General features: G+C 49.1%; 1 protein-coding gene across 2 annotated transcripts in view; it reads left to right on the top strand.

The window, feature by feature from the left end:
* Nucleotides 1-4,563: 4,563 nt before the first annotated feature.
* The window catches only part of LOC149471147 (putative N-acetylated-alpha-linked acidic dipeptidase), a 103,637-nt gene continuing 98,254 nt past the window's right edge, over nt 4,564-9,946 (top strand). The window contains exon 1 of one of the 2 annotated variants that reach the window (XM_089656591.1): nt 4,564-4,743. In XM_089656591.1, the coding sequence (XP_089512717.1) occupies nt 4,620-4,743 (124 nt within the window). In that variant the 5' untranslated portion in view covers nt 4,564-4,619. The remainder of the gene's footprint in view (nt 4,744-9,946) is intronic. The other variant, XM_089656585.1, reaches the window with a different exon arrangement.

Genomic DNA, 9,946 nt, shown 5'->3' with positions numbered 1-9,946 from the left:
AGATCAGGGCATGGAGTTCTCTGAGGTGCAACCATTGATTCAGGCTTGTGCTGAGTTGGCTTCATCTATTACCCCTGAAGGCAGGAATGACTTTTTTCCACCATTCAGTACGGATCAAGTAGAATCACTGGTATGGTTGTTGGAGGATGATCCAGATTGCTTCTTTGAGCATTATTCAGCATGTTCACAACATGTGCTAGTGGATTGTATAAATGTAGTGCAGTCTTTGGTCAGACAGGCTATGTGTAAGCTGAGCTTTGTTCAACCAGTACTACAGACATGGTCAGATTTGTTACACCCAGCCTCAGTCAGCTTGCAACAACCCAGTCCTGCTTCTAATCATTCCTCTGCTCAAAGCTCTCTTCCTGCATTCCCGACAGCACCCCCAGTGACAGCCCAATATACCCTGCTATCTACCACATGTCAGTACCCTGTTCCCACTCGCTGCACCTATCCTGCCTTTAACCCTGTAAAGAAGTCCTCTGTAGAAACTTCTCCCTTCTCTGTTCCATCTTCCAGCTCTTCTCTGTCTTTAGCTGCTCCCTCCGTTTACAGCCCTGCATTTACTTGCAGTGCTTCAGTAACTAAACCCAAGAAGAAGCGAAGATTCTTTCTAACCAGTACCATCCTGCCAGTATCCAAACCGGTCAGCCTGCTGTCTGAGAACTTGCCTTCTGTTGTCCAGCCTGGTGCCCCGGTGCCCGCTGTTCAGCCTGATGCCCTGATGCCTGATAACCCAGTGTACACTACCCAGTCTGATGATCCTACCCAGCCTGATGATCCTATCCAGCCTGATGATCTGGTGCCCGCTACCCAGCTTAACGATCATATCCAGCCTGATGACCCGATGCCCATTATCCAGTCTGATGACCCGGTGCCCGCTGTCCAGCCTGAGAAACCGATGTCGGCGATCCAGCCTGATGACCCGATCCAGCCTGATGATCTGATCCAGCCTGATGACCCGGTGTCCGCTGTCCAGCCTGACACCCCGGTGCCCGTGGTCCAGCCTGACACCCCCGTGCCTGTGGTCCAGCCTGGCACCCCGGTGCCCATGGTCCAGCCTGGCGCCCCGGTGCCTGTGGTCCAGCTTGGTGCCCTGGGTGCCCGCTGTCGTGCCAGATGACTCAGTGCCTGCTGTCGTGCCAGATGACTTGGTGCCCGCTGTCGAGCTTGGTGACCTGGAGCCCGCTGTTCTGCCAGATGACTCAGGGGCCGCTATTCTGCCAGATGACTCGGTGCCCGCTGTCATGCCAGATGACTCGGTGCCCGCTGTCATGCCAGATGACTCGGTGCCCGCTGTCGTGCCAGATGACTCAGTGCCCGCTGTCGTGCCAGATGACTTAGTGCCCGCTGTCGTGCCAGATTACTTGGTGCCCGCTGTCGTGCCAGATGGCTTGGTGCCCGCTGTTGTGCCAGATGGCTTGGTGCCCGCTGTCGTGTCAGGTGACTCGGTGCCCGCTGCTGTGCCTGATGCCTCGGTGCCCGCTGCCTCGCCTGATGGCCCGGTGCCTGCTGCCTCGCCTGAGGGCCCGGTGCCCGCTGCCCCGCCTGATGGCCCGGTGCCCGCTGCTCTGCCTGATGTGCCTCTGCTCACTGCCCAGCCTGATGTCCTGATGCCTGCTGCCCAGCCTGATGTCCCGGTGCCCACTGCCCAGCCTGACGTGCCTCTGTCCGCTGCCCAGCCTGACGTGCCTCTGTCCGCTGCCCAGCCTGACGTGCCTCTGTCCGCTGCCCAGCCTGACGTGCCTCTGTCCGCTGCCTAGCCTGACGTGCCAGCTCCTGATGCTTAGCCTGCTTCTGGAAATCCTGTGTCCAGCAACCTGCCTTCCTGCGGTCTCCTGCAAAAAGATAGGCCTATCAGCAGGAGACCCATACAGTCACTTGATTCCGGCAGTGGGATGTCCAGCCAGTTACCGGATCCTGGTGGTGGAACATTGGGGCCATTATGGACTGTTTTGAGTGTCCTGAGGCCGCTCCTTGGGGGGGGGGGTACTGTCGGGAATAGGCTCAGCACAGGTGGTGCCTTGTGGGCTGCAGTACCAGTGCTGGCCAGCGGGTGCGCTCAGCAGCCAGAATCTCACTCCTGCAATCAAGCCATCACCTGAGGCTGATTGCAGGAGGTGTATTTAAGCAATGGCCAGGCCTGCAGTCAGTGCCTTGGAGTTTGTTTCCCATGAGCCCCTGTACCTGGTCCTGTCGCCTGCCTGCCTGCCTGCTTCCCCTGCTTGACTCTGACACTGATCGAACTCCTCCTGCACTGACCTCGGCTATTCCTGACCTTTCTCCTGCCTTCTCCGTTTGTACCCTGTCTGCCCGATTGTTCCTGACCCGGCCTGCCTGACCACTCTACCTCTCCAGCCTGACTACGCCTGTCTATGTTCCTGAACATACTGACATCAGTTGGAGGTTTGGTTTTGTTTGTACTGTGCGTTGTATACTTGTGTAGTTCCTAATAAATTATAGTCTTATACATCACTCCTGAAGCCTGCGTTTCCCTGTGTCAGTCCACACACCTCTGGTCATAACGGGAGCCATGACAGACCCCCTGACCCCTCGGGCTGTGAGCCTCCTGCCCAGGGCGAGGCACTCTGGTGTACCTAGCCAAAAGGCCTGGTGGATCCCTCTCTTTGTGGCTAGCTGAAGCAAACCACTAAGCACTAGATAAGGGGCTCTCCCAATGAAAGATTCCCTTCCCTAGGCAAGGAACATATCCAGTCTACAGTCACACATCCTTCACCCAGACTTCAGGACAGACCAAAGATCAGCATCTTACCTTAGTGAGTGACAAAGAAACTCATATGAAATGCAGCAACAAATGTGAAGAAAAATAAATAAAGTGACAGTGTCTGATACAATGGCTAGGACTTTGTAACACAAATTGCCCGGTCTTGGCCAAAAGGCCTAGCCCATAAGGCGAAGTGCAGAAAAAATCATGTGGTGTCGTGGCCAAATGTACATTCTCACAGTGGGTTCCCAAACCCATAGTGATACTCAGAGCAATCTTCAGTCCCTACCAGGGACGGACTGACCATTTGGAAACTCAGGCACTGCCCGAGGGCCCGGGGTAAGTAGGGAGCCCCATGAGATGCCCCTGGTACCTTTTTCATAGGCTTTTTTGAGTTTGGGCAAGGACACAGGGGCCCCATGATCCCCTATTGCCCGGGGGGTCCATGAGTTGTCAGTCCGCCCCTGGTCCCTACTCTCAGGAAGATCTTAGCACCGTGGGAACTCTGCTTTCCCCGCACGCAGAAAGACCAAGTAGCACTGCTCAAATTGGGAGGCACTGGGTCCTTTCAGTATCCTCCACATTAGAGAAATACTCCCGACTCCCACCTTACCCAGTGGGCGCTTAATTCAGTTTCCTACCCATGAGGAAGATTCCTCAAGAACCCCATCATATAGTTAGCACCTCCGCTTGGCAGCTCTAGGCTTGTTGGTTTGAGTTCCAGCAATGGCAATACATGCCTGGAGTGTGCATGTTCTCCCTGTGCCTGAGTGGGTTTTCTCCCGCACTCCAAAGACATGCTGGTAGGTTAATTGGTTCCTGCCTAAATTGACCCTAGTATGTGTATGTATGAATGTAAGTAAGGTACCTTAGATTGTAGGCTCCTTGAGGGTTAGGGACTGATGTGAATGTAGTATTTATATATATATATGTAAAATGCTGCATAAATTGATGGCGCTATATAAGTAGTTGTAGTAAATACCAGCAAGGGTACTTTACAGCCAGCTATTCCTGCCAGAAGGTGACAGTGGAGCACCCATCATGGAAACTGATAAGAACGTATACTATTTTATTTATTTTAGGTACTTATAAAGCGCTGTCAATTTACGCATATATATTGTACAATCACATCAGTCCTTAACCTTCAAGGGGTGTACAATCTAAGGTCTCTAACTTACATTCATATACATATTAGGTCCAATTTAGACAGGATCCAATTAACCTACCAGCATGTCTTTAGAGTGTGGGAGGAAACCCATGCAGGCACAGGGAGAACATGCAAACTCCAGGCAGGTGGTGCCATGGCTGGGATTTGAACCAATGACCCTAGTGCTGCCAGGAGGAAGTGCTAACCATTTAGCCACTGTGCTGCCCACACTTTATCTTTGCCAAAAGTTCAAGAAACAATTGGTGTTATCAAATTTTATACTGGCATTTTTTTTAATTTATTTTTTTGTACGTGTTTATTTGTGGGAAACCATAAGATCAGCATAGAGAAACTTTATTATTATGGCAAGAGCATACAAAAGGCATTCAGGAAAATGCAGAAGATCCCGTGATGACATTTAAAATGCACAAAACCTTTCTGCAGCACGAAGTGTGAATTCCACCTCGATCTTTAAAAATTGCTTGGTTAGCTCTCATTGAATTAGCTTCACTAGAACTCTGTTCTTTGCAAGTTAATCTATGCATGAGGTTTCTCAGGGAACTTTGACCTGCTCAGCCAGGCATGCCTATGAGGAAGGGAGGGTCCAGCATTAATTAGGTGAACTTCTTTTGGAAGCTGTTAACTTTCAAGGTCTGGCAGGAGTTTCACATGCTGGCAAGCAATCTCCTCTTCCTCCCTGTGTGAGGCCTCTGTGTATAAACACCATCCGGAGAGCTAGAACTGAAAATGTTGAGACTGCTGAGTAGCGATGACTACGAGGTGGGCACCAGGATTAAAGGGTTCTCTTCCCGCATCCTCTTCATGCTGGCCCTCGGGGCGGTCGGATTTCTACTCCTAGGATTCATCATAGGTACATTTCTCTGATTGCACTTTATTGCACTAATTGTTTTCCTGTTTAAAAAAAAAAAATCTCAAAGCAATAACTAATACGGTGTCAGTGGGTGCGAAGCGTTTATTAATGAAGCTTTATTGGGTGCAAGACTTTAGTAGAATTCAGAAGTTTTTCCATTGGCAGCAACGAATACACCAGTTCAGGATTAAAGTGAAAGTAAAGTCCTCTTTTTAAGTTGTACCTACAGGTAAGCCTATAGGAGCCGCGATGACGTCACTCCCGCACATGGGCACGGCATGGAGCTCTGAAGGGACAGAATGCATGCTCCGGTGACATTACCAGCTGCATGCTGTGTGAATATCTCCTAAGCATGCAACATGTAATGCCACCGGATCATGCGTTCTGTCCCTTCAGAGCTCCGTGCGATGTGCAGGAGTGACATCATCACGGCTCCAGCCATTTATACTGCCAGAGCCTGCGAACCTGGAAGGAAGACTGGATGAAGAAGGTGACATCAGGGAGTCGTGACAGCGTGGTGCTGGAGGGCTCCGTGTACTGGTAAGTCTGTCATACATTATGACCTAAAACTGCAGGGGCCCATTATTTAGGATGTTTAATGGGCAGTTTACTACCGCTTAATTTTTGCATTAATAATGCCTTCTGGTGCTTTTCTTTTTTCCCCTCCCTTTTTTTTCCCTTAATCTCAGTGGAGCACATGTGCCTTCCAGTGTGTTTTTTTTCATGCGTTTTTATGCATTCCATACAGAAAAAAGTGCAACATGCTCTACTTTTGTTGACTGCACTGGAACACTCTGCACTTGTGTGAACTAGGGCCATTGGAATCCATGCAGGGGTGGACTGACCATTTGGAAACTCGGGCACTGCCCGAGGGCCCGGGGTCAGTAGGGGGCCCCATGAGATGCCCCTGGTACCTTTTTTTTTCATAGGCTTTTTTGAGTTTGGGTAAGGATACGGGCCCCATGACCCCCTATTGCCCCGGGGCCCCATGAGTTGCCAGTCCGCCCCTGAATCCATGTTAAACACTGTCCATGCGTTTTTGATGCAGAATAACAACATACTAGACTGCATCTGGTGTGAAACCGCCCTAAATGTAGGGTTGCCACCTCTTCCCTTTAAAACAGAACACATATTAATTACACAGGTTCAGAAGCTAATTTTAACCACTTGCCCTCCAGAGGATTTACACCCCCCCCCCCCTTCCTGACCAGACCATTTTTGCGATACGCCACTGCGTTACTTTAACTGACAATTGCGCGGTCATGCAGCGCTGCACCCAAATGAAATTTACATCCTTTTTTTCTCACAATTTTGTTCTTTTGGTGGAATTTGATCGTCTATGCATTTTTTATTTTTTGCGTTATAAAAAAAAAGACCGACAATTTTGAGAACAAAATGTTTTTTAACTTTTGCTATAAAAGATATCCAGTAAAAAAATTTTAAAAATCAAATTTTGTCATAAATTTTGGCTAAAATGTATTCAACTACATGTCTTTGTTATAAAAAAAAAATCCCAATACGTGTAAATTAATTTGGTTTAAGGGAAAGTCATAGCATCTACAAATGGCGGTGTATATATACTGGATTTTTTTTTTCTTACTAGTAATGGTGGGGATCAGCGACTTATAGCGGGACTACGGTGGGCATTATGACACTGGGGGTAAGTGACTTGGTGTCACTGACATCCCCAGTGACACTAATACAGTGATCAGTGCTAATAAAAAACACTGACACTGTACTAATGACAGGAAGGGGTTAACGTGTGGAGCTCAAAGGGTTAACTGTGTGCTCTTTCACATTATGCGCTGTGTGTGTGCTTTACACTTTAAGCACACTTCTTTGCATGGCTGTGTTATGCAGAGCCATAAAAATCAGTGTGCAGGAGCTGATAGGGGAGAGATCTGTATTGTTTACAGTTCTCTTCTCTCATCGGTAATACTCAGCGATCACTGGGTGCCGTCGAGTAATCACCGACTGGGACCCGGTGATTAACGAATGGCAGCGTGGGTAGGGCACTCGCGTGCACCCCCTACCCAGAACTACAAAATCATATGAGTGTTTATGTATATGTGTGTATGTATGTATGTGTGTGTATATATATATATATATATATATATATATATATATATATGTGTGTGTGATTTTGCGCACCCGTGCCGCCCTGTAGCAGTATTTTTGATATAGGACGGATGGACAGTGGTTAATGCACATAAAGCACTAAGTGCGTTTAATTGCTAGGTGTTCTGTTTTAAAGGGATGAGGTGACAACCGTACTTAAATGCTATATTTTTTTTTTAACTTTAAATTTAGAAAGATGTCATACTTACCTCCTCTGTGCAATGATATTGCCAACCATGTAACCCATATGGCAAGGAGGGAGAACCTTAACACCAACACCGCACATACAGTAAATGTAGGTTTGCCACCTCATCCCTTTAAAACTGATCACATATTAATTATACAGGTTCTGGGGCTAATTGAATGCAGACAAGGCACTAAGTGAGTTTAATTACCACCTTAATCAGCCACAGAACCTGTGTAATTAATATGTGATCAGTTTTAAAGGGATGAGGTGGCAACCCTAAGTATACGCCATGGCAGTCAATGTTTTTGTCCTGAGAGTGCACTCACGGTGAGCTCCCAGCACAGCGACTAAGCTGTCAGACAGTTCCTGGCAGGGGTGGACTGAGCATTCTAGCACTCGGGCACTGCCCGAGGGCCCGGGGTCAGTAGGGGGCCCCATGAAATGCCACTGGTACCGGTTTTTATAGGCTTTTTTGTGTGTGTTTTGAGTGTGGGCAAGGACACGGGCCCCATGATCCCCTATTGCCCGGGGGCCCCATGAGTTGTCAGTCCGCCCCTGGTTCCTGATCTCTGTTTATGACTAAGAGCCAGTGGGGCAGCTCCTGATCATGTGACTTCTGTAACAGCCAGTCAGAGCAATCGTGTGACCAAGAAGTCCATTTCACCCCCTGGTGTAAAGAATGAAGCAGGAAGGGGTTAGCATAGAACTAAGGCTAGGTTCACATATGCGGGTGGTTGCTGCTATGGGTAGCACTTGTTCCCGCAGCTGAAACCACCTGCACAGAAAAATGGGTATGGGTGTCATTAATCATAATGGCATGCCCCATGCCCTGGAAATCACTCCTGCACTGCACTTGCGGTTCCTGTGTGGGATCGATTCCACAATTGGAGCAGGAACCTTTTCTATGTGTTTCAGGAGGCACAGCCAGGAGTGTATTTAGATTTTGTGCTGCCCTAGGCAACACAAAAAAAAATCTGCCACCCCCCCCTCCCCCAGTGACATCTCCAGAGCAGTTGAAGCAGCAGGTGCAGTGGCTGTCCTTAGTCATGTATGGGTGGGATGAGGGGGTCTCCCGATGCCAGTATTCCTGGTGTGACCCCACCCAGGAGATCAGGCAGACTCCTCTGGACAGCGGCTCTCCTACCTGGGCGGTCCGTGCAATTTTTTTTTTTTACCCTGGAGGGGGAGGTGCTGCCCTGGGGTAGACATGTATCCTGGATTGTTCCTCTCCCCTGCCCAACCCGATTTCCTGCACCGGTCCTGGTGTCTCCAGGAGTCCATCTCATAGCAATGATCGGTGCACCGCCAGGATGGGCAAGGGCGGCCATGGCGAGGCACAAACCGGCACCAGCCAGCAGCCTCATCACACTGAAGGAGAATTATCACATCCCGGGCACCAAACTCAACCCAACCGCCGCCCACCAGTCCCCTCTCCCCCCACCTGCAACCCCTGTACACCACTGCAAACCCCTCCCCCAGAGAAGGAGAGAGATTCACCATCCATTCCCAGTGCCCAGGAGAACCATCATCCCGTCTTCCACGAAAAATGCCGCCCAAGGCAAATGCCTTGTTTGCCTCCTGGCAAATACGCCCCTGGGCACAGCAGTAGGGTTGCCACCTCATCTCTTTAAAACCAAATACATATGAATGACTCTGAGGTTAATTTAATGCAGATATGGCACAAAGTGAGTTTCTTTACCACCCTAATCAGCCACAGAACCTGTGTAATTAATATGTGTTGGGAACAGGGGCGGACTGACCATTTGGAAACTTGGGCACTGCCCGTGGGCCCAGAGTCAGTAGGGGGCCCCATGAGATGCCCCTGGTACCTTTTTCATAGGCTTTTTTGAGTTTGGGCAAGGACACAGGGGCCCCATGATCCCCTATTGCCCGGGGCCCCATGAGTTGTCAGTCCGCCCCTAGTTGGGATTTAAATTGATGGGGTAGCAGCACAAAACACAGTCCGCAGAGCCACATCACTGTGAATTAGGTCTAGTGGAGGGTTATAATCCCTGTGCGTTTTTTTTTTTTTTTTGCCAACTGTGTCCTATTGGGAAGATTTCCGTTCACTTCCTGTCCCATAGCCAAAACAAGAAGTAAGGAAATCCCTCCAAAGTGAGGGAATCCTTGGTTGTCAGCAAAACTAGAGTCCCAATTAGAAGATTTCCCCTCTCTTCCTGTTCTGTTGACAACCCAAAATTTTTAATTTTCTTTCACTCTCAGCCCCTGGGTTCGCAGGACGCCACATGTAATTCGCACAGGAATTGCACCGCATCCCTGTGTGAATTACATGCAAATGTCTGTGCGATGCAATTCGTGCCATACATTTTGTATGGCTCAAATCGCATCCACACCAAAAAGGTGCGGGACCCTTTTTTAAATCCGCACCTGAATCGCATCGCATGGGTGTTCTCACTCATGAGATGCGATTTCTGGCAATTGCATCTGGTTTGCGATCTGTTTCGGGGTGTCATTAATTGACACCCGCACCAGATCGCATGAGCACAATGCAATTGCCATACGGGGCGGGAAAGGCACAGGATTTGCAGCGTTTTCCGCACTGCATTGGTGATAATAGTACTAGACAAACGGAGAGGGTGAATCACCCTAATGTATCACATGCCTAATGAAGGGGTCCTGGGAGACTCCGAAACGTTGCCTTGCTGTAACTATGTAATTGGTCATTAAATTTTGGGACCCAAATTAGAGATCCTTGGTGTGCTGGTGCAACTCTCCCATGTTAATAAGGTAAAGTCTACAGGCGTGGAAAAATCTGTATGTAAATGGATAGAAAACTGGCTAAAAGATCGTATTCAGAGAGTAGTGGTTAATGATTCATACTCTGAATGGTCTAGGGTTGTCAGTGGTGTACCCCAAGGTTCAGTGTTGGGACCCTTA

Source organism: Staurois parvus, unplaced genomic scaffold (genome assembly GCF_062004578.1).
Source record: "Staurois parvus isolate SC_StPar_1 unplaced genomic scaffold, SC_StPar_1.0 ptg000027l, whole genome shotgun sequence".
In the NCBI taxonomy this organism is placed as follows: Eukaryota; Metazoa; Chordata; class Amphibia; order Anura; family Ranidae; genus Staurois; species Staurois parvus.
This window is presented reverse-complemented; position numbering and strand designations above follow the sequence as displayed.